This window comes from Simochromis diagramma, unplaced genomic scaffold (assembly GCF_900408965.1).
Source record: "Simochromis diagramma unplaced genomic scaffold, fSimDia1.1 OVJJ01000385.1, whole genome shotgun sequence".
In the NCBI taxonomy this organism is placed as follows: Eukaryota; Metazoa; Chordata; class Actinopteri; order Cichliformes; family Cichlidae; genus Simochromis; species Simochromis diagramma.
The window spans coordinates 870,397-894,084 of NW_024386751.1; the positions used below are offsets into that span (position 1 = coordinate 870,397).

The 23,688-nt window shown below is 44.1% G+C and overlaps 1 protein-coding gene across 1 annotated transcript; it reads right to left on the reverse strand.

Moving 5' to 3' along the window:
* Positions 1-12,170: 12,170 nt before the first annotated feature.
* Positions 12,171-13,618, reverse strand: LOC120728508 (M-phase specific PLK1 interacting protein). The gene is made up of 2 exons (XM_040023465.1): positions 13,163-13,618; positions 12,171-12,755 (listed from the first exon to the last, which is right to left on the reverse strand). The coding sequence occupies exons 1-2, from the start codon at positions 13,484-13,486 to the stop codon at positions 12,642-12,644; spliced, it is 438 nt and encodes a 145-aa protein (XP_039879399.1). The 5' UTR covers positions 13,487-13,618; the 3' UTR covers positions 12,171-12,641.
* Positions 13,619-23,688: the final 10,070 nt, after the last annotated feature.

Sequence of the window (23,688 nt, forward strand, 5' to 3'; positions counted from 1 at the left end):
AGTCGGTTTGGTGGCCAGGGCTAAGCCAGCAGATAAATGGGCTTATCCTTAACTGTCGGACATGTTGCCAAGAGAGAGAAAACCGCACAGAACCGCTGATGCCATCACAGTATCCGGGGCGGCCGTGGCAAAAGCTTCCATCTACACCCAGAACCAGATCCGGAAGAGTGGTTGTGAGACCAACCAGATTGGACTTGTGACTGATCAGATGGAAAGGACAGTTTTACACAAGAATACCCCTCTTTCGTAGTATTCTTTGCACAGTAAGGGTAAAAGTGTAAAAGCTAAAAGGTTGTCATTTTCAAATATGCATGTTCAGAAGTTGGGAAATACACGAGGTGTGACGAGTTAGCATGTAAGAATTTGTGTTACTTAACGGGTTAATTAGAGTTACGATTTTCGTTATATAGTATTGCTTACAGGTAAGCGCAGGACCAGACCTTCCAGCTACAGAGGCAGAATAACCCTCTAAGGTCTGGTGAGTCAATGGTAGTCTACCCATTGATTCTAGAAAGGGGAGATGTGGTGTAATTGCATTGTACAGTAGATGTTAATGCAGCCGGTTAGTGTAGTTAGGCTGACGGCAGCTAGAGGGTGAGACCGGGGAGTTTGGAATGTAATGGTATGGTGTGTGGGGAGCAGAGCAGGAATGGGAAAAAATAAACGAGTGGTTATGAATCGTACAGTGGACCCGCGTATAATTGAATAACACGTCAGGAACAATAACAGTAAATCCCCGTGCTCTCCCGTGACTCCCGTGTCGTGTCTTCCTTCCCAATAAGTCCGTGTCTTGTGCTCTCTGCTCCCGTGTGTCTGGACTCCCCGTGCTCGCTGCTCTTCCGCTTTCCGTGCTCTCTCTCTCTCAGAACCAAAACAAGCAAAAACAACAAAATAACAAACCCTCCCAGGTCACAGTCCCAAAGTTAGACCGCGCATCCAACAGCGGTGCAAAAAAAAGAAAGAAAACCCCCCACAAAACAGTCCCAGGCGGCCGACAACAACAATAACAGAGTTCAGGAGGCCTACCTCGGGTCCCGTGACAGCAGTAGGACGCTTTAGGGGGCCTACCTCGAGTCCAGTTGTGACAGCCTTGCAGCTCCTGCGGGCGGCCATGGGTCCGGCAGCAGCGGCAAAACGGTTCCGGCGGCCTGGCCCGGGTCCAGTCGCGGCGGCGCTGCTCCTCCGGCAACCTGCTCCGGGTCCAGTGGCGGCGGTGCTGCTCCTCCGGCGACCTGCCCCGGGTCCGGCGGCAGCGGCATGGCAGCTCCGGCGGGCAACAATTTAGTACAACCCACTATTCCCGATGTGCTGGCCGTGCAGGACGTGGCCGCGCCAGATGTAGACGTGGCAGCCGTGTTGCTGGTTGCGGAGGACGTGCTGGTCCCTCTGGCTTGCAGAGGTCTTCAGCGGCCAGCGCAGGCTCGTCCCGCTCTCCGAGCTCCCCTGCACTCCTCCCGCTCAACGAGCTCCTGCTCCGGCTCGCTTGGCTCCTCAGCTGGCGGCGCATGTCCCTCCTCCGGCGGCGGTGCGGGCTCCTCCCGCTTGCTGAGCTCCGGCTCGCCCTACTCCAGCTCCGGCTTGCTGAGCTCCTCCGGCAGCGGCTGAGCAGGTCTGGGTGGCGACGTAACAGGCGGTGAAGAAGATGGCAGAATGGTGGCTGCAGGCAGATGAGACGACGGCGGCGATACAGCTGCAGATGGTGAAGCAGCGAGTGGTGTGGAGACCTCTGACCGAGGTGATGCTACCTGCTGGCTTACACCAGTGTCAGCGGCATCATTGTCCACTGCAGACACACAAACAGATGGTGAGGAAACTGAAAAATTGTCCGTATTACTCACCACAGCCGGCTCTTGAGACGTCCAGGAAATCGGCTGCGGTGAGGAATGCCGGCGGTGCGAACGTCGTTTCCGTGTAGACGTCGGGGCCGGCGTGTCAGGCTATGAATCCACCAGCTGTCCAGGCTGGTGAGCAGCCTGAGTTGGAGAGTGGAGGTGGAGGGTTGAGAGCAGGAAGTCCAGGATGACTGAATTAAGGGAATCCACCAGCCAGGGGAAATTAAACAGTGTTTCCTGTAGCCGTCTCTCCACAGCGCGACGCAACACTTCCCCGGGCTTCTCCCACCACAATTTACACAGTCTGTAAACTCTGTCCATAACCTCCCTCCTGAGCCTCTCCTCAGAGACCGCTGGGTCAATGCTGGGCGGGATCATTCTGTCTCGGTTTGGCAGGGCAAACGGTGGGGATGTGGGAAAAGGAGGACCCAGGCACGATGCTCTGTGTATAAGCAGTGCGTTTATTTCAATTCAATTCAATTTTATTTATATAGCGCCAAATCACAACAAAAGTCACCTCAAGGCGCTTCATAGATACAGAGAAAAACCCAACAATCATATGAACCCCTATGACCAAGTTCTTTGGCAACAGTGGGAAGGAAAAACTCCCTTTTAACAGGAAGAAACCTCCAGCAGAACCAGGCTCAGGGAGGGGCGGGGCCATCTGCTGTGATTGGTTGGGGTGAGAGAAGGAAGACAGGATAAAGACATGCTGTGGAAGAGAGACAGAGATTAATAACAGATATGATTCAATGCAGAGAGGTCTGTTAACATATAGTGAGTGAGAAAGGTGACTGGAAAGGAAAAACTCAATGCATCATGGGAATCCCCGGCAGCCTACGTCTATTGCAGCATAACTAAGGGAGGATCCAGGGTCACCTGGTCCAGCCCTAACTATATGCTTTAGCAAAAAGGAAAGTTTGAAGCCTAATCTTGAAAGTAGAGATAGTGTCTGTCTCCTGAATCCAAACTGGAAACTGGTTCCACAGAAGAGGGGCCTGAAAACTGAAGGCTCTCCCTCCCATTCTACTTTTAAATACTCTAGGAACAACAAGTAGGCCTGCAGAGCGAGAGCGAAGTGCTCTAATAGGGTGATATGGTACTACAAGGTCATTAAGATAAGATGGGGCCTGATTATTTAAGACCTTGTATGTGAGGAGCAGGATTTTGAATTCTGGATTTAACAGGAAGCCAATGAAGGGAAGCCAAAACAGGAGAAATCTGCTCTCTCTCTCTAGTCCCTGTCAGCACTCTTGCTGCAGCATTTTGGATTAGCTGAAGACTTTTCAGGGAGTTTTTTGGACTTCCTGATAATAATGAATTACAGTCGCCCAGCCTGGAAGTAATAAATGCATGAACTAGTTTTTCAGCGTCACTCTGAGACAGGATATTTCTAATTTTAGAGATGTTGCACAAATGGAAGAAAGCAGTCTTACATATTTGTTTAATATGTGCGTTGAAGGACATGTCCTGGTCAAAAATGACTCCAAGGTTCCTCACAGCGTTACTGGAGGCCAAGGTAATGCCATCCAGAGTAAGAATCTGGTTAGATACCATATTTCTAAGCTTTTCAGGGCCGAGTACAATAACCTCAGTTTGATCTGAATTAAGAAGCAGAAAGTTAGCGGCCATCCAGGTCTTTATGTCTTTAAGACATTCCTGCAGTTTAACTCATTGGTGTGTGTTATCTGGCTTCATGGACAGATAGAGCTGGGTGTCATCTGCATAGCAGTGTAAATGTATGCTATGTCTTCTAATGATGCTGCCTAAGGGAAGCATGTATAATGTAAACAGAATTGGTCCTAGCACCGAACCCTGTGGAACTCCATAATTAACCTCAGTGTGTGAAGAGGACTCTCCATTTACATGCACAAACTGGAGTCTATTAGATAGATATGATACAAACCACTGCAGTGCAGTACCTGTAATACCTACAGCATGTTCTAATCGCTCTAATAGGATATTATGGTCGACAGTATCGAACGCTTCACTGAGGTCTAGCAGGACAAGCACAGAGATGAGTCCACTGTCAGAGGCCATAAGAAGATCATTTGTAACCTTCACTAAAGCTGTTTCTGTGCTGTGATGAGCTCTGAAACCTGACTGAAACTCTTCAAATAAACCATTCCTCTGCAGATGATCTGTTAGCTGTTTGACAACTACTCTTTCAAGGATTTTTGATATGAAAAGAAGGTTGGAGATTGGCCTATAATTAGCTAAGACTGCTGGGTCTAGAGATGCTTTTTGAGTAAAGGTTTAACTACAGCCAGCTTGAAGGCCTGTGGTACATAGCCGATTATTAGAGATAGGTTGATCATATTTAAGATCGAAGAATTAATTAATGGCAGGACTTCTTTGAGCAGTTTTGTAGGAATGGGGTCTAAAAGACACGTTGATGGTTTGGAGGAAGTAATTATTGAAGTTAACTCAGAAAGATCAATTAGAGAAAAAGAGTCTAACTTAACATCAATGGTACTAAGAGTAGCTGTAGATAATATTACATCTGCGGGATGATTATTGGTAATTTTTTTCTCTAATGATTAAAATTTTATTTGTGAAGAAGTTCATGAAGTCATTACTAGTTAACGTTAAAGGGATGGTTGGCTCAACAGAGCTCTGACTTTTTGTCAGCCTGGCTACAGAGCTGAAGAGAAACCTGGGGTTGTTCTTATTTTCTTCAATCAGTGATGAATAGTAAGATGTTCTGGCTTTGCGGAGGGCTTTCTTATAAAGCAGCAAACTATTTCTCCAGGCTAAATGATGATCCTCTAAATTTGTGACACGCCATTTCCTCTCCAGATTACGAGTCATCTGCTTTAGGCTACGTGTTTGAGAATTATACCACGGAGTCAGGTCTTCTGATTAGAGACCTTAGTTTTCACTGGAGCTACAGTATCCAGAGTCGTACGTAGTGAGGAGGTAAAATTATTAACAAGATAATTGACCTCTGTTGGAGTAGCGTTCAGATAGCTGCTCTGCTCTGTGTTGGTACAGGGCAGTGAAGATGATAACAGTGGGTGGATTATATTCTTAAACTTAGTTACAGCGCTTTCAGAAAGACATCTACTTTGATAAAGTCTACTCTCCACTGCTGTGTAATCAATTATTGTAAATGTAAATGTTATCAGGAAATGATCAGACAGGAGAGGGTTTTCAGGAAACACTGTTAAATGTTCAGTTTCTATGCCATATGTTAAAACAAGATCTAGAGTGTGATTAAAGTGGTGGGTGGGTTCTTTTACATTTTGACAGAAGCCAATTGAGTCTAATAACAGATTAAATGCCATGTTGAGGCTGTCATTTTTAGCATCTACATGGATGTTAAAATCACCCACAATAATTATTTTATCTGAGCTGAGCACTAAATCAGATAAAAAGTCTGAGAAATCAGAGAGAAACTCTGTGTAAGGCCCAGGTGGACGATAGATGATAACAAGTAAGACTGGTTTCTGAGTTTCACAGCTGGGGTGGACAATGTTAAGCATCAGGCTTTCAAATGAATTAAAAGTCTGTCTGGATCTTTGGTTGATTAATAGGCTGGTGTGAAAAATTGCTGCCACACCGTCCCCTCGGCCTGTGCTTCGAGGTTTCTGGTAGTTAGAATGACTCGGGGGTGTTGATTCATTTAAACTAACATAATCATCCTGCTGCAACCAGGTTTCTGTAAGGTAGAGTAAATCAATTTGTTGATCAATTATTAAGTCATGTACTACCAGAGACTTGGGGGAGAGAAACCTAATACTTGAAGGTGCCTGTAAACAAGTGTTCGCAGACACACCTGCATCCACACACACACACACACACACACACACACACACACACACACACACACACACACACACACACACTCATATCTGCAAACAGGGGCAAGAAGGACAGCACTACCAAAAATACATATAATAAAAGATAAGTCCATCGCTGCTCAGGGAGCCTGGGTCACTCAGACCCAGGACCCTGACACCAACGACACGTCACGGACATCACCCTGCCAAAGTCAAAGCAACAATGCCCTCTCAGCTCAGTAGAGATGGTTACTTTGACATGTGACGCTTCTGAATCATATCTAACTGTTACAGCATATCACACACTGACCAGTGGAACCTTCAGTACTACAAACCCGAGCCATGCATTACAGTCACACAGATTGCAGCGTTACTAACAGAAGCTAAAGGGAATGGAAGGCAAAGCACCCTGTTGTTGTTACAAAACATGACTGTTGCGCATCCATGAATCTCGCCTCACAGAAAGCACTGAAAATACGAACCGTGGTGGGACTTCTCGGGAGGATCCAACGTGTAGAATAGAATAGATTAGAATAGAATGCCTTTTATTGTCACTGTTCACATGAACAATGAGAATCAGAGCACCTTTTCAGGTGCAGCACCACAGCCAGCGGTCAGTTTTTTTTTCTTTTATAGTTTCTTTTATTTTGTGTTCACTTGCTACACACGGGACAGACATGACTGGGGGAAAGAAAAGGGAGAAAGAAAGAGGGAAAGAAAAACAGCGGGGAAGAGAAACGGTGATAAAGGGCAAAATACAAAAACCAACAAAACAAACAGACAAAAAATACATATATCAATCATCTGGATCACATGTTGAGAAAGAAAAAGAGAAAACAAGCAAAAAAAAAGAGAGCAACAACATCATCGCGATGATGTTGTTGCTCATCTTTGATGTGAATATAACAGTAAATACTAAATATTGAATATTATTGACCTATCGACAGCGCACAGTGTGCTTTGAGGTTGGAGCCAAAAAGGGTGTAGTTTGTGTGTGTGAGCACCCGTGTGTACACCTGTGAGCATGAGCGCGTTTGTATTTAAAAGGTTCCTTCATGTAATGATCTGCTAGAGGGTGTGGGGAGCCATAGCCCCGTCCTCAAGGGCATGAAGCAGGTATGGAGGAGATCCAGGCTCCAGACATCCAGAGGCCCCCAGAACACAAGAGACCAAGGAAGACCAACAGAGGGGCAGCCGTGCCACTATCCCAGAAAGAGCTGAGGAGAGTCCCAGATGAGGGGTCACTCAGCAGCCGCGGAGCAGAAGCCAGGGGGGGTTGCAGTGACGTGCCCGTAAGCCAGCTGTGCCAGAGTGACCGAGCCCCAGGCCGAGGGCACCCCACCCCCGAAGTGGCCCGAGCGAGCCCCAGGCTCCAGGCCCCGACAAGCAGCCACCAGGAGTGGGCCGGTGTGTACCTGGAAGGGGGTTAGGGTGGTTTGGTAGGCTATCTGGTGTGAAGGGTGTGTGTTGGGAGTTCGCCTTGTAATCGGAAGGTTGCCGGTTCGAGCCCCAGCTTGGGCAGTCTCTGTCATTGTGTCCTTGGGCAAGACACTTCACCCGTTGCCTACTGATGGTGGTCAGAGGGCCTGGTGGCACCAGTGTCCGGCAGCCTCGCCTCTGTCAGTGTGCCCCAGGGTGGCTGTGGCTACAATATAGGTTCACCAGTGTGTGAATGTGTGTGTGTGAATGAAGTGAATGTAGTGTAAAGCGCCTTGGGGTCCTTAGGGACTAAGTAAAGCGCTATACAAATACAGGCCACTCATCTTCCAGACTACACAAGACAATAGACACCCAGGCTGAGTTCTTCCTCCAACTCTCCTATATCTCCCCCACCTGCAGAGTGAGTTCCTGGAAAGAGGAAACCTCCTGCAAGATGTAACAGCCTCCCCCACTAGTTGAAGAGCCCCTCAGGCCCCCTTTTCTTCTTTGGCTCTCGGAGGAGGCGGACGCACTTTTTCTCCTCTCCCTTATCTTCCCTGCTTATGTCCTTGTCTAGTCTCGTGGGTTTTTTTTTTGTATTTCCCTGGAACATTCTCTCACAGTCTGTTCTGTAAAATCTAAAAGAGGAATTATGGATTGGATCAACTGGTCCCTGAATGCAACTGACACCCCTTTCTCAATGAGAAGTTTGGGCTTGGGTGAGCCTGAGTGCTGAAGATATCTACCTATTCGGAACCATGGTAACAGGGTTCTGGCTGATCGGAGCTGGCTTGGCCCTGACTTATCGAAGAATTAAGGAAGCGGAACCGGCTGTTCAAACCCCCACAAGGCTGCCCGCTGGGATTGGAACGATGGGAGAGGCGTGAGTTTCTCAAAATGGGCTCGTTGAGTGCAGCACAGATAAGATCTTGGAGAGGCTACGGCTGCTGTGAATACTCAGAATAAGATCTCTGACTGCAGACTGGATACATGTCGGAAGGGCTAGCTCGGAATAACATCTCTGGGTGCAAATTGGATGACATCTCGGGGAGGCACACTGCCGTGAGTTCTCAGAAATTGGCTCCTTGAGCACAAGAAATGACAATATCACAGAACGCAAGTATGGCGAAGCTCGCGGCTCTCCAACGGGAGATTGAGAGACCAGTGTTGGACTGTAGAACTGCTTTGAAATTCATATGAGCTGTTCGCACTAAAGTAAAAAATACCATCACTTATGCGGATACCCCTTTGGCGCCAGCTGCAAGGCTGGAGCCGAACAATAACACCCTGATAACGACTGTGTTTAGTCTGTTCCTTCCCATTCCATGCAAGGCCACCTGGGTTGGCTGGAAGACTGTTTACTTAGCCTGGCAGGGCGAAGGACACTGTCTCAGCTGAACTATGGACACGCACCCACATACATATACTGATACTGATAAGCACTCACTGACGCATCACCCTCCCTACCCTGGATCCAACGCCACCTCCAACGCTTACCTCCCCTCTGATGTGGACATCGGGTCAGTTGGAGGTGCAGTCGAAAGATTGCAGCGGTCCCAGATCAGATGTACACACTGGAACTCTTTCCCCTGTTGCTGTCTGTGTTTATTGTGCTATGGTGTGTTGATATCTGTGCATTTCTGTATTATCCTTCTGTGTTACACATTTCGATGTTTTGGTTTGTTTTCCTCTCGCTACCTAGCCTGACCTGTCTCCCCAATGTGATGTTTGTGTATTGTATGTACGGTCGGCAAGGTCTGTCACCTCGGTTGTGGGCAAAAGACCTGCAACTGACAAATAAAGGCTATCTCTCATCTCAGGTGACTTGATGCACTGGCGGCACCCCGCGCCAGGGCTGATCCCCCATACACCCACCCGCCCACAACCCTGGCGACACACCAACCAGGACCCCAAGGCCCCCAAGGCCCAGCCAGGGCCCCAGCCGGAGACGGAACACCCCAGAACCCCACGCCCGCCCCGGACCCACCCAGGGGCAGCCAGGCTACCAGGTCAGTAACCCACGTCCGTCAGCACAGACCCTCCCCTAGCCCCGCTGCAAACAGCCACGAGGAAACCATCACCTAAGAGCCAACAGAGCCCTTAACAGGCCATGACCGCAACCCCGGGTTGAGCCCTCCAAGGAAGATGCTCCCGGGTAACCCCCCGACGCCCTAAGCCTGTCCCTACCCCCACACCAATCACAACAGCAAAGGTGGGACCAAACTATGACCCCCCCCCCCCCCCCCCCCCACTAGGTGGTGGAGCTGATCAAAGGAGCCCAGAGCAATTGATCTGATGTGGTTGCAGAGGCTGTATCAAGACTAATGTAATCTATTAGATAATTCCTATATTGGTTAGAATTAAGATTCTTTTTATTTTTCCAGTTCATGAGGACTGTTTTCTTGGCTATGCATAGGGCAGTGAAAACTATATGGGCTATATTCTTTTCTGTAGTGACATTATCTAACTGCCCAACAAACACACTAAAGGGGAAGTTAGAATGTTACATTTCAGACACTTTGATAAGTCTTCACATATCTCGCGCCAAAACTTCTGAACTGGTGGACAGAACCAAAGAGCGTGGATATAATTGTCCGGTGAGTTGGTTTGGCAGTGTGAGCAGTTGTTGGTAGACGTATAACCCATCTTGAACATCCGAGGACCTGTATAGTGTACTCTATGTAGTATTTTGTATTGAATTAATTGAAGACTGGGATTTCTAATTAAATGAAAGGTTTTAAGCATATCTGAGACCAGAAGTTTTGGTTAACTGATAAATCCGCTTCCCATTTTGCAATAGGAAGTGATATTGATTCATCTGTTTTAGAAAGCATTCTGTATATTTTGGAAAGTAATTTGGGGGTTTTAAGAGTAAGAAATTGAACCACACTTGGCCCAGTTTAAATCTCTTTTTTACTATGGATTTAATTTGTTGATATTCTAAAAATCTTTTCTTGTTGATCCCATATTGTGTAACTAGTCTGTCAAATGGAATAAATTCTGTTCTGTTCTAATATATGTTCTAAGTATTTGATTCCTTTACCACTCCAATCTGGAAAGTTTATCATATTATTGTTTTGTAATATGTCAGGGTTGTTCCAGATAGGTGTACGTTTGCATGGGATTAATGAAGACTCCGTCAATTTTAGAAACTCCCACCATGCTGTCAGAGAAGAGCTGATGTTGACGCTTTGAAGCATTCATGTTGTTGGATGTTTGAGCTGATAAATGGTAGATCTGAAATCTCTAGATTATTGCAAAGTGCTTGTTCTACATCTAGCCAAGGTTCATCCAAGAGGGTATGTTTTAGCCATCCTGAGATAAACTGAAGCCTGTTGGCTAAGAAGTAGTGCTGAAAGTTAGGTAGTTCTAATCCTCCTTTATCCTTGGTCTTTTGTAGTGTTTTTAAGTTTATACGTGGGGGTTTATCTTTCCAAAGGAATTTGGACATGTTTGAATCTAGAGATCTGAACCAATCTTGTGGCGGTTTAGTTGGGAATAAATAATTTATTTTTGGTAAGACCATCATTTTCATAGCGGCAACCCTTCCCATGAGTGACATGGGTAGACATTTCCATCTAGTCAGATCACCTTCTACTTTCTTTAAAAGTGGCATGTGGTTTAATTTAGTTAGATCTGCAAGCTTGGGAGAAACATTAATATATAAATATTTTATATTTCCAGATTAAAAATGACAGAGCCCCTTATAATCCCGTGTGCCTTATGTATGAATTCTGGTTGTGTTTACTGACCTCGAAACGATTTTATGTACACGGCGCTCGAAAATCTGTCAAATGTTTCAGTACAACTTTGCTAAGCTACGAAGCCGCACCGCTTGATGGATTGTCGGAGCGTTACGGCTATCGTAGGCAGGAGCCTCGCGGAGTGATACGTACTGTGCTTCAACATAATATTACCATATTGTGTGTGTATAACCTCTTTTTAAATTTTGTGGATATTATACATGGTTATGCTGAGGATATGTTGGCCAGTTTCCACTGGAAATGCCTTTTGGTTAAACTGTCAGCGAGGAATTTGCATTTCCACCGTTACATTTTTATATAACTTTAATGCAGATAAAACAGCTGCTTGTTTAAGTGAAAATACATTGATGGGTTTTTTGTTTTTGCACTAATAAAGTTGTGGAGTTGTAAAGTAATTTGTCTGGTGTCAATTATATCGTTATCGCAAATTTTCAAATGTATATGCTGATAAATATTTTTGGCCATATCGCCCTGCTCTACTCAGAGAGTGAGGCGGGGTCTACGGCTCTTCTGATTGATTACCTCCAGATCTGAGGTTTATTTGGTCCAACTGACTCAGAGGGAATCGATCAGAGAGTCAGCTGAGAGATCGATGAAGGATGATCAATGTTCAGCTCGAGCCGTCCCTCAGCGGGTAGATCGATGATGTGATCAGCGTGAATGTTAGATTGAACCTTTACTTTGAAGCAGATGACTTCCTGTTTGGCTTGGTGTTCGGCACACTGAATCAGCTCATTTAAAACGCTGATGGGCACTGGTTACCGTGGTGACCTAACAGGTAAACAGCCCTGCTCTGCAGGAACACGTATGACGGTGCGAACACGTTAACTTCCTGCGTCTGTTTATCTATTTTGTCTCACATCAATTATATCGTCAGTCATATCGTTATCACAAATTTTCAAATATATCTAGTGATAAATATTTTTGGCCATATTGCCCTGCCCTATTCCTGAGAGCCGAGCACGTGGACAAGCTTGTATTTCTGCACACTAATGTGGAAACTGAAAGGTAAGCACTGAGAAAACACTCCAACATGTAACATTTAATAAGTAAATTCCCCTTTTCAGGTTGCACAAAGTGTTCCACTGCAGGGCTGCATGTTTAGTTTTTAGCACTTTATGTTGTTGCTGTGTTTACTTGGATGAATCCAAGCTGTTTCATTTGGATTTATTTCTGTGTGAAAGTTGCAGAGAGCATTTTTTTATTATTATTTTAAAATCAAAGTACTCAATAAGTAAGAGCTCAATGTTACATTGTTTACATATTTTTCATGTTAAACAGAAGAGTTGATTTTTCATGAACGTAGTTTTTGATTGACTTCTGATAAGGCAGATGTGAACTTGTCCACGTACCCCTCAGTTTCATTTTAAGCACTTCATAGTTTGGACTGTTTACTGTGAGATTTCCTACAATTAAATTCAGTCTTAACGTAATATCGCCTGGCTTTTAGTATTGCCTCCCCTGTACTGTCATACATACTGCATATTCTTGCCACTACACACCCAGTGTTGCTGCTGTCGCTATCGTATGTGCTCGTTGATCTTTAAATAACCCGAGCCCAGTTCCTTGTATGTGCATACATACTTTTGTCATTTTAAATTATGCAGAGCACAGAGTCGATGCGGATCACCTTTTCCTTTTCTTTTCAGAGCTTAAAGAACAAATGACGATTTGAAGCAAAATTTAAACTTTTTATATTTTAAAAACTTAAAACTTCTTTTCACAAACAGTTTAAAAACAGTTTTTAAAAAGGTTAAAACATCTGACTAAAAACTTCAGTTCGTCTCATCAGTTATTGATCCTTGCTGGTGATGTCATGTGGTCACCACTTGTAGTATTTCCAGTCATGTGATCTGCCTGGCAGCAGCGGCATCCACGGTGGTTACGGGCTGCAGATTTTTCCACGGATCCTGCATCATAGACGGGCTGAAGTATTTCTGCACGGGCGCGTCTGAAGACTGAAACACACAGCAATGACACGTTTAAAACACGTCACAGACACACGTCTCTCACGTGTCCCAGTTTGTTTGAAGGACTTCGGTCACGTAACAAATCTCGCTAACGGAGTCAGCTTTGCAGGAAGTTTTGGTTTAACAGCTATTTATTAAACACTCAATAGCATCTGCTTCTCTCTGCTCTGAGATTACAGTGAGAGTGACGCCCCCCCTCCCCGAAACCTCCGCCTGTCCTCAGGTGGACGACCTCCTGCTGATCATGACCCCCCCCCCCCAAGACAAAGAAGAGTCACCTGAAATCGATCTTATTAATTATCAGGCTGACTTATGAATGACTCACGGATCATCTGTACCGATCAGGCTGTCTGATTGGGAGTGCTGCCAGTTCTGTTCCAGCCTCGGATCCTTACCTTGAAGTTCGGAGCTGAAGTTGGACTGAGGGACTGTGGCCGCCGGAAACCGTCCCCTCTGCGCCGCATCGGACCCCCGAAACCGCGCGAGCCGCTGCCGAACGCGGCCGGAGAATCTCCGAAACCCCGGGAACCGTTTCCGAACCCGGCTGGAGATCCGTCTCTGTATCCTCGATTAGAACCCGGAGAGTAGCCTGGAGATCCCGGAGAGTAGGGGGAGTAGCCCCGCGAGGAGCCTCCGTATGGGGAGCGGGGGAAGCCCCAGCCGGACGCCGGTCGTGGAGCTCCGGGACTCCGCTGATGTCTGTCTGGAGCGCGGAACATGTGAGCGGGTAAAGAGCGACAAAGAGCGGGAGAGGAGAATCAAACTGCTGCCACAAAACGATGAACAACACAACAAAACACCAGGAGGCCGGAACCGGAAACACAGCTTTCAGCTCCGCCCACAGACTGCAGCGCCGCTCAGCGGACCGCAGGGTGAACAGTTCTGTTCATATCCGTGTAAAGCAGGGGTCAGCAACCTTTAACACCCAAAGAGCCACTTGGACCCAGTTTCCACGCAAAAGAAAACACTGGGAGCCGCAAATACTTTTTGACATCTAAAACGAAGATAACACTGTATATGTTGTTATTTTTACCTTTATGCTTTGTGTGAACAACTTAAGTAAGTAAAGTTTATTTATTAAGTGCTTTTCACAGACAGGCAGTCACAAAGCACTGTACACAAATATTAAAATAAACAATACAATCAATAGAAATTAAACACAATTTAAAAGATCAAATGTAAATAATGTAAAGAATATAAAATACGTAGATCAACAAAAGGCTTGTTTGAACAGAAAAGTTTTTAACTGCTTTTTAAAAGAATCCACGGAGCAACTAAGGTGTGTTGCTTAAATCCATGAAGTGCTACAGAGAAAATTACATTTTATTTATGTAATTAACACATTTTGAACTCTTAAAGAAATATAACAAAAGGAAAGACGCCCAGCTGAACTAAAATGATCCAGCAAACAAAAACTGTTGTGAGCCGCCACCCTTTGGGCTTTTGGAGCCTTGACCTGACTTTTAAAAAGTAATTGGAAAAAAGCTCTATGCTGCTAAAAATGAAAAATAGATATTTGCAAAATTCTGCCTAAATATGTATTTTACCTGGTTAATGTGTGTGGCGGGGCGTGGTCTGCAGCGCCGCTGCAGGGGAGTCGGACGCACCTGAGTGGCACCCGCGATCACGCCTCGCCGCCTTAAAGTCTGTGCTCTCTCTACTGTTGTGTTGGTGTGTGTCGGGCTGTGAGCTGAAAAGCTACAGCCGGCTGTATGCGTACAGCAACCGTGTGTGAAAAGCGGTCAATAAAGAGATGCTGAAAAGCAGCGGGTCTGCCCTGGTACGAGAGTGTGACGCTTATTTTGAGCGATGAAAAAATAAAAAGATATAATTTTATTTTTATATTTCAAAATCACAATAATCTTCCAATTTAGAACTACAAGTTAAAAAAGAACTAAACACAAATAAAATAAAACTTCTGCTAAATACTTCTAATTTATTTTCCCAAACCACCCGGAGCCACAAAATAAAGACTAAAGAGCCGCATGCGGCTCCGGAGCCGCGGGTTGCCGACCCCTGGTGTAAAGCAAAGCAAGTTTATTTATATAGCACAATTCAACAGCAAGGTGATTCAAAGTGCTTTACAGAGACATTAAAAAACAAAAACAAGTAAAAAGCATTTAAAATGGGATAAAAGAGGAAGAAAGGAGCAGTAGATAGAATCAGTAGTTTTGAAATTTAAGCTTAAAAGTAGAACAGTGCAGATTTGGTGCTTTATTCAAATGTAGCTGAGAACAGGTGAGTCTTCAACCTGGATTTAAATAAACTGAGTGTTTCAGCTGATCTGAGGCTTTCTGGGAGTTTGTTAGAGGGAGCTATTGACAAGCTCATTGACTGAACCTCTGGGCAGGCCAGATGCTAATGGGAAGACCTGGTTAAAGATCTCACTACTGTATTCAGTTATACACCGTTTCGTGATCACTGCTGTTGACATATTTGTGTGGGCTGAAATTTTACTTTCAACAAAAACACAGTAGCCTAATGGTCAGACAGGCCCACATCAGACACAGTAACCTTTGAAATGCTCAGGCCCTTGGAGATCAGTAGGTCAACAGTGTGTCCTCTATTATTGTATTATTATACTATTAGTATTTCACTATTAATCACAGTGTTACTAAATAAAAGGATCTGGCTTGCATCAGTCACATGACTAACATTAACCAATGATCACCCTTGACGTCAGCGGACACTGGTTAACTGGGAACGCGCTCGCAAAGAGCATGCGCATTTCCTTGCTGCCTGATTGTTGTAGAGCTGTGAACTGGGAGACTGGTGCGACACAAACCAGTCAACACTGTAGCCTATAGCACACAGCAGTATCAGCTTATTATGGCCACATTGTGTTGTGGAGACTGACGAATTGACTCAAATGAGCGTGCTGTGTGTGCAACAGCGCGACAAAAATTACCTGTTACCTTTTATTAGCTGCACAGGTGTCTGGGTCATTAGCTGCTAGCTAACTGGGTAAGGCTGTCATGTCTCAGGAACATATTTAGTTTTAAAGTAAGTTACAGGGCTTTCCCTGACTTTCTGGGGGGGGGGGGGCTTATATTTCACTAAAAACTATCTAATATCCTCATCAATATAATTATGAATTATTAAAAAAACACTGTATTTTTAAAGAAAATACATTACGATTTATATTAGATTTATATTTCAAATATGACAAAATGCTGATTTTACAGCAGCCACATGATATCTACAGTTTAAACATTTAATCAGCTTTCTGCCTATGATAAACTATTTTATATTTAACACTTTATTTGTTTTATTCTTATGACTTTATTATTACAGCAGTAGGAATAAAGGGAAGGATTCTGGATCAGCACCATGATGCAAACTTGTGGCTACAGTATATACAGTATACTGGATTGTGTGTGTGTGTGTATACCATGACCATCCCTACTAATATTCCAGTTTCAGTTTATTTCCCACAGTTTACTAATCTTTATGTTTCCGAGCGCTGTCACCAACCTTTGCATGTTATTGTCTGACAGCTCCCATCTCTCCTGTGGACTCGGCCTCAGATCAACACAGCCTGCCCTCCAACAGTGTACCAATCAGGTAAAACACACCTGATGACAGTGATACAGTGTGATCTGATTCATATTAGAGTCTTGATGAATGTGTGTTGTTGTTCTTCAGCCTGGGTCGAGCACCCACCCCTCAAACATGAGGCCACACTCGGCAGGTTAACTATAAACAACAATCAATTCCTGACTGATGACTCGAGTTTTAAAATGTGTCACCTCCAGTGTTGGGGAGTAACGGAATACATGTACCGCCGTTACGTATTTAAAATACAAAATATGAGTAACTGTATTCCGTTACAGTTACTGTTTAAAAAGGTGGTATTCAGAATACAGTTACTTTGTTGAAATAAATGGATTACACTGCGGTACTTTCCTGTTTCATTTTGTCGCGGGTCAGGACTGTTTGGTTTTGTTTGACAGCTACGTTCTGTTGTTCCAGGCGGCAGCGTTACGGTTGCCATGGTTACAGGGCGACGCGCTCTCTCTCTCTCTCTCTGCGACTGTGTGTTTCCTGGGTGAGAGAGCGCCTTTTCGTTGTTGTTGTTGTTGTTGTTGTGCTAAGCTAACAGGCTGAATGCTACAAGCATAGCTCTAAAGAATGTAGCATCATGGGCAGTGTAGTCCGTGTTGCAGGGAGAATGGACTGCCATACACGTTATGGGTCTGTGAGCGCGAGGAGGGAGAAAAAGGGGAGTGGAAAGGTACGAGTTGTCATCGAGGAAAAACGGGAGCTGGAAGCATGTAAATATAATAATAACCACTTCAGCCAAGAAGAGTGCCTGACGAGCCCAGTTGTAAGTAAGCTATTAAGACTCGACTGTACACCGTGTTCGTGTTTTCCTCCGAAAACAATAAGTTCCGTTGGAGCAGCCTTTCAACGCCTCTCTCTGTCTCTCGCAAGAAAAGTTGACCCACACAACAAAGTAAAGCTATTTTTCGGCTACGAGCCGACAGGGACCCCGCCATATTAGTCAGAGGTCCCTTTACTACAGTTCGGAGTCGCGGACCTTCAGTAATAGTAATAAATCACACAGCAATAGTACATTCACGTTGTTGTAAAAAGCATGATCATCTATTAAGTAATCCAAAGTATTCAGAATACGTTACTGTCATTGAGTAACGTAACGGAATACGTTACAGAATACATTTTGGGGCATGTATTCTGTATTCTGTAATGGAATACATTTTAAAAGTAACCTTCCCAACACTGGTCACCTCTATAAAGCTGAAAAATAAATTTGACTGCAGTCACACCACGAGGAAGCTGCTGCAAACACACTGCATGAAACTGTTTCTTCATGTTTAGAGAATTCGAAAATGACTCCAACCTGACCATGGCAAACTCAACAAATGGCCTCCAGGCTTACAGACCAATGACTGTAGAAAACAAGTGCCCCAAAAATAAAGCCAAAACGTCTCTATCGCCCCCTGGTGTCTGGCTGCAGTATAGGTCATAAACCCCGCCTCCTCCATGTTAGCGGATGGGACTGGCGTCAGACTAAAATAAATTTATTCTCCTCAGATAATTTTTTTCAAAAGTTTCTTTCTTTTGTTTTCAATAGTTCTCATCACACTGATTTATGTCCAAGAGGTCTCCTCTCCCATAAGTTTGATTCTAATTCCTACCGCGGTGATGTTAAATTGGGGTGAAACGTCATCATAACAGCTTTGACTGGCAGCTGCAGTCACGGAGAAACTTGCGTATCTCTGTTCGGGAATAGCAGATAGAGCGTAGGCTCTGAGAGGAGGGCCAGCGTTTACGCTACGAAAACACGACCGAGTGTTTTAACCTGACAGCCTGAGGTGTTCTTCAGAAAACTGGACTACCCGACAGAAGGACACGAGGCCCCGCTGCACTTTTTCGGTAAGTTAAACATGTTTGTAAGCTAATCCATAACTACCGTCCTTAGCTCGGTCCTGAGACCTAGCTAGCTAAGATGAGCACTCGGCTGTCAGGGTTTGTTTCAAGAGCGTCTGGCTGCAGCCACTGGGGAGCGCCATATTGCGACCTCCACACTAACCGGAAACACGTGACCTCCACACTAACCGGAAACACGTGACCTCCACACTAACCGGAAACACGTAACTTAAATCGACTTTGACAGCTAAAACGAAATTGTGTATTTTTTACTATTCATGCTGCTGATAAATAAATTTGTTTCTAAGTGTTTTTTAACACTCTGGGTTTATTTAAAAAAAAATCACCATCCCTTCAGCTTGTTTGTGGCAAAGGTGTCCATGTGTTATGTTTTTGTTTCTTTGCTACTTTTTCTGCATAAAGGTTTTTTCATAAATATAAACTAGTCATTACTTTTTACATTTTTAATCCTTCAAACACTTTTTTTCTAGTACAATGCACATGTTTGAAGACATCCTCAAAACTCACCATTTCATATATCAGCAGTGCTACTGGAAATTATTGTACAGTGGTCCCTCACTATAACGCGGTTCACCTTTTGCGGACTGTTTCGCTGATTTATTTTATTTTTATCTTTTATTTTTTTACAGCACATTGTGCTGTACGTTCTGATTGCTGTAGACCAACCTAGTACAGTGTCTCCTGTACACCGTTGAGTCGGTTTCCCTGGGTCTTGTGGTCGTGTGTCTTATTTTGAAAGAACTATTTACGCGTTACCATAGCGACCAGAGAGCATCAAGAAGCAGAGAGGAGGACGTTACTTGCAATGTTGTTGGCGCATTTCAGGAGGTCGCTGCTCATAAAGTTTCACAATTGCACAGCCGAATTCGCGTTTATTATTATATTTACAAAATCCCACCGTTTTTGTCTTTGTTTGTATCATTTTATTTTGTCATAGTTATCTGCAACACCTTAAAGGCCGGTCCGTGAAAATATTGTCTGACATTAAACTGGTCCGTGGTGCAAAAAAGGTTGGGGACCGCTGCTGTACAGCACAGAATGCATTTAGCTTGTCGAATTTATATAAATCTGCCCACGAAACGTTTTGCACGGTTTCGTTTTATAATACTGGACTTATGTTTCTATGGTGGGTTGAACTTTAAGAGTGTTTAAACAAAAGAGAAAAGTGTGAAAATGTTCATGCATGTCTGAGGAAAGTGTATAAAGCATGTAGTGAGGGGTTTTACAGTCTTAAAACATCTATAATAATTGTAAAAAAATAAAGTTGGCTACTTTGCGTAGCGAATGTCACTCCCGCGATAAACGAGGGACTGCTGTATTATTAATAGTAGAGTCTGGGACATCTAATTGATTAATATCAACATTGATAATTATGCACTATTATTTTTCTTCAAGGAGAGCAAAAACTATAAAACTCTCAGCTTGTTCGTTGCCAAAAATGGCCACTTTTGTGTATGTTCACAAAATGCTGTAAAATGTGTATTTATTAAAACATTTATGTACTTTTACCGACTTGACTCTTTAAATTAGCTCCAGTTCTTTTCATCAAAACCAAAATTTTATCTACATTCTTTTTTTCACTCTTTAAATGCCAGTTAGGTCATATATAGTACCAGTAATGTTTCAGATAAAAAGGTGATAAAGTCCTAATGGTTTCATAAATCTTCCTTTTTATTTAGTTATTTTTTCATATAAGCATTGGGGACAAGGCTGTCTTGCAATTGTTGAGGTCACTAGTGTGCACCCTATTTCTTCCAGGATCACTCTTCATTTGTAGGTTTTCATGGGACAAAGGCTTGTATTCCAAGATCTGGGAGATTGTAGAAATGAGCAGCAATTCCCTTCTTGCCATCTTTCCAGAAAAATAAGTGATCTGGAAGCTGTTAGACTTACTTACAGCAGCAGCACTTTCTGTACCTGCATAAAGGTGCACATTTACTAACAGTATGTGTTGCTGTATGTGCTGCAGCTTTGAATCTTTTATTAATATATATTTTGTTAATATTTTGGCTATGGTGTCTTGTTATGAAATGCACAAGAGTAAAAGTGTTAGCATGCGGTCAAAGCTAAGTTTGACTGGGAAACTCAAAGCTCAATAGTCTGTATCAACAAAAATTCACTGCAGCCTGTGTAATATTTGATGCGTCATAATTTATTCCAGTCTAACTTGCAAATACATGTTTGCGTTGCAATGTCATGCACAACACACACGCAACTATTAGATCCTTAAGATCAAACCTGTGTCATTCTTTTGATCCACTGCAGTGTAGTAGTCACAAAAAAAAAGAAGTGACGTGACCACAAATGGCCCCCCCCCAACAACACATAAAAAACACAAACAAAGTGCCTTCATCTGTCCATTAAGTGTCAAACATCGCATTGACCTGTAGTCTCTGCTCGTCAGCACATTTAAAAAGAGCTCCATGTCCTCTGCAAACTGAAAAACAAAGAAAAAGAAGTCCCTCTACACAAAAACACTGCAGATGACAGGCCAGGCAAACATCTATTGACCTGTTTGAATGCCTCCTCATCATGTGAGCCTTGAAGTTTTTTTGTAAGAAGACTAAGACCACAGTGAGGGCGTTTCATTTTCATGGACTTTCCACAAGCCGCAGTTTCATTTAGCACAGAGGGAGGAGCACATGAATGTTCTACCCAAGATCCAGAAAATGGTTTAGATGTTGGAGACGAGACATCGAGAGGGAGATGGGGCTCCACGGAGAGTTCAGTGGGAGAGAGGCGGGGCTCCACGAGAGTGCAGCGGGAGACAGGCGGGGCTCCACGGAGAGTTCAGTGGGAGAGAGGCGGGGCTCCACGAGAGTGCAGCGGGAGACAGGCGGGGCTCCACGGAGAGTTCAGTGGGAGAGAGGCGGGGCTCCACGAGAGTGCAGCGGGAGACAGGCGGGGCTCCACAGAGAGTGCAGCGGGAGAGAGGCGGGGCTCCACGGAAAGTGCTGCGGGAGAGAGGCGGGGCTCCACAGAGAGTTCAGTGGAGAGCAGTCCTGAATGCTGACATGATAATAATTGCCTTGCCATATCCCCACGCTGTATGACTGTCATGTTACAGACAGGGCAGTGAAAGTGCATATCATTTTGTCTGTAAGAGAGAGAAAAAAAGAAAAACAACAACATGTAATTTAAATGCAGTTGTATAGAATGCAATCAGTTTATCTAACAATCAGATTGTACATGTAGAGGGGAGAAACTTGTTAACATAATTTGTGCCATTAACAAAAGAGGCCACTATAGGAGTCAACTAAAGTTTATAGAGGAGCAAAATGAAATCAAAATATGTTGTATCGAGAACAGGTTATAACACAGGAAATGTGAGTTTTAAAATGAAGTTGGTGTTAACACACAGGAGTTGTTTCTAGGCAGCTTTTGGCTATGATAAAATTTACGCATGAGTAATTGCTTATATGTTTAAACTTAATTGATTAAAATGGTTGTTTTCTCTCTGATCTTTCAGTAGAATAGGCGCTTATAATGATTTTCTTGTGATTTTCTTGTGAAAGGTGACTTTAGATTAGAGTTAAGGCACTTGCAGCAGTGTCAGTTTTGTGTACAGGATGTTGATGATAAGATAAGGGAGGAGATAATTAGGATCATGCTTTTGATTAAAGACTCCCAAACATGATAAGTTAGGGAGGCGTGGGAAAAGGTGTTTCGTTCCCTTTGCAGGAGGTCTCGGCGACCACAGGGCTGGCAAGGATCCTGGAGGCTGGAGACCGAAGGGAGCCACAAGAGAGGCACCCAGAAAAAGGACAGACCACTGGAGATTCACAGGTGTAAGGGGTGTCTCACCGGTGTGAGTGGGTTCAGTGGTGAGGGAGGAGTGCTGATTGAGCTCAGCTCGCACTCTCATTCTCTCCAGCCTCTGACCAACTTTAGGCTCACTGATACTTTGGTGTGACTAACCTCAAGCATGAGTGTTCTCAAGTGGGAGCCGGCATTTTATTACTGGACCATCTGGATGACATGAGGTTGTTGTCTGATTTGCTGAGCCAGAGGACAGCTAGAGAGGGTCAGAGCAATGACACAAGTAAAGTGTGGTGACCCTCTTTCCTTGAAAAGAGGGTCACCAAGAGAGGGAGCGTGGGGATTAGAGAAATATTTTGCTGCTATTGTTTATAATCATCATCATTACCATTGCATTAATAATTAATATTGATATTGCATTCAGATGTTTAAACATATTGGTACCCAATTAGCCTTTATTACAGGTGCAGTTATAACCACTTTAAACTGAGTTAAATCTATAATCTTAAATGTTTATATGTAGATTACATTGCATTATAAAAGAAAGGCCTAACTCTGAGTACACTCTGTGCCAAAACAGACAGGAAGCGCAGGCTTTTGCAGAGCGTGCTTGTGAAAGTGAAACTAAAGCAGAGTCTAAGTGTAAGTTACTTTGAGGAGCTGTTGGGAGGATGCTATTTGAATAACCAGGTTATTCATTATTGTCTTTTATTCATTTATATCTTTTGATTAAGCTTTTAGTAGAGGTTCTTGATTAAAACATTTATTCAATATATTACACATATAGTTTCAGTTAGGTTATTACACATAAGGATGAGCCTCTGGTCTGGTGGAAAGGTTACAAGGTTTAGCTGGTGAGGTGAGAGGTGAAACTGAGTGCATTTCAGGTTGACACACACACACACACACACACACACACACACACACACACACACACACACACACACAGTAGATGGACTCACTTATAGGTGAAAGTGTAATCATATTTTGCTTGTGACTGCAAAATTGTCCCTGCAAAAGAACAGTTTGTTGTAGAATATGTGCCTGATGTTCCAGACGATAAGCGAGTGTCCGGCAGCGACAGGAAGACACCTGGGATGGAGACGAGGCGATGTTGCTTTTTCAAACTGTGCTAAAAGTCATTGTGGTTTTGATTTGACGTATGCATATATTGTATCTGCTTAACGCATGAAGGGGCGTTATAAATTTCCCTGATGATATAAAATAACTGTTTTGTGTATTGTTAAGAGAGATCTACAGCTGATGTTTTGCAGTGTACATCTCCCACACGTGTGTTCATTAAAATCATCGTTTGACTCCACCCGGCCGGATCAGTGTTGTTATTTGGATTACCTCCTGTATCCCTCCTCAATATTTGAACCCTTAACACGGCTAATCTAGCAAACGAATTAACAACAGAGCGATTTTAGATGTTTTAGAGCTATAAGATGATAAGCTGTGTGTCTTTTTATAACAGTGACATGGTTGTATTTACCTTAATTAAACGAGTCGTCAGTCGCGGTAAACCGGCAAAAAACTCGAGCCGCCAGGCTACGTAAAAAGTGTAGGGGGGCGTGTTTGTGGTCACGTCCAGCGGGTGTGTGGGCGGGAGCGTTACACAGTCGCTCCACCTCAAGTCATTACTGCGCAGACTCTGGCTCCAAATTTGCAAGATGGCTGATGGAGAAGGTCAGGAGGAATGTTACTGTGTCTTTGTCGATCAGAGAAAGCAGATGATTGGCTGCTGAGA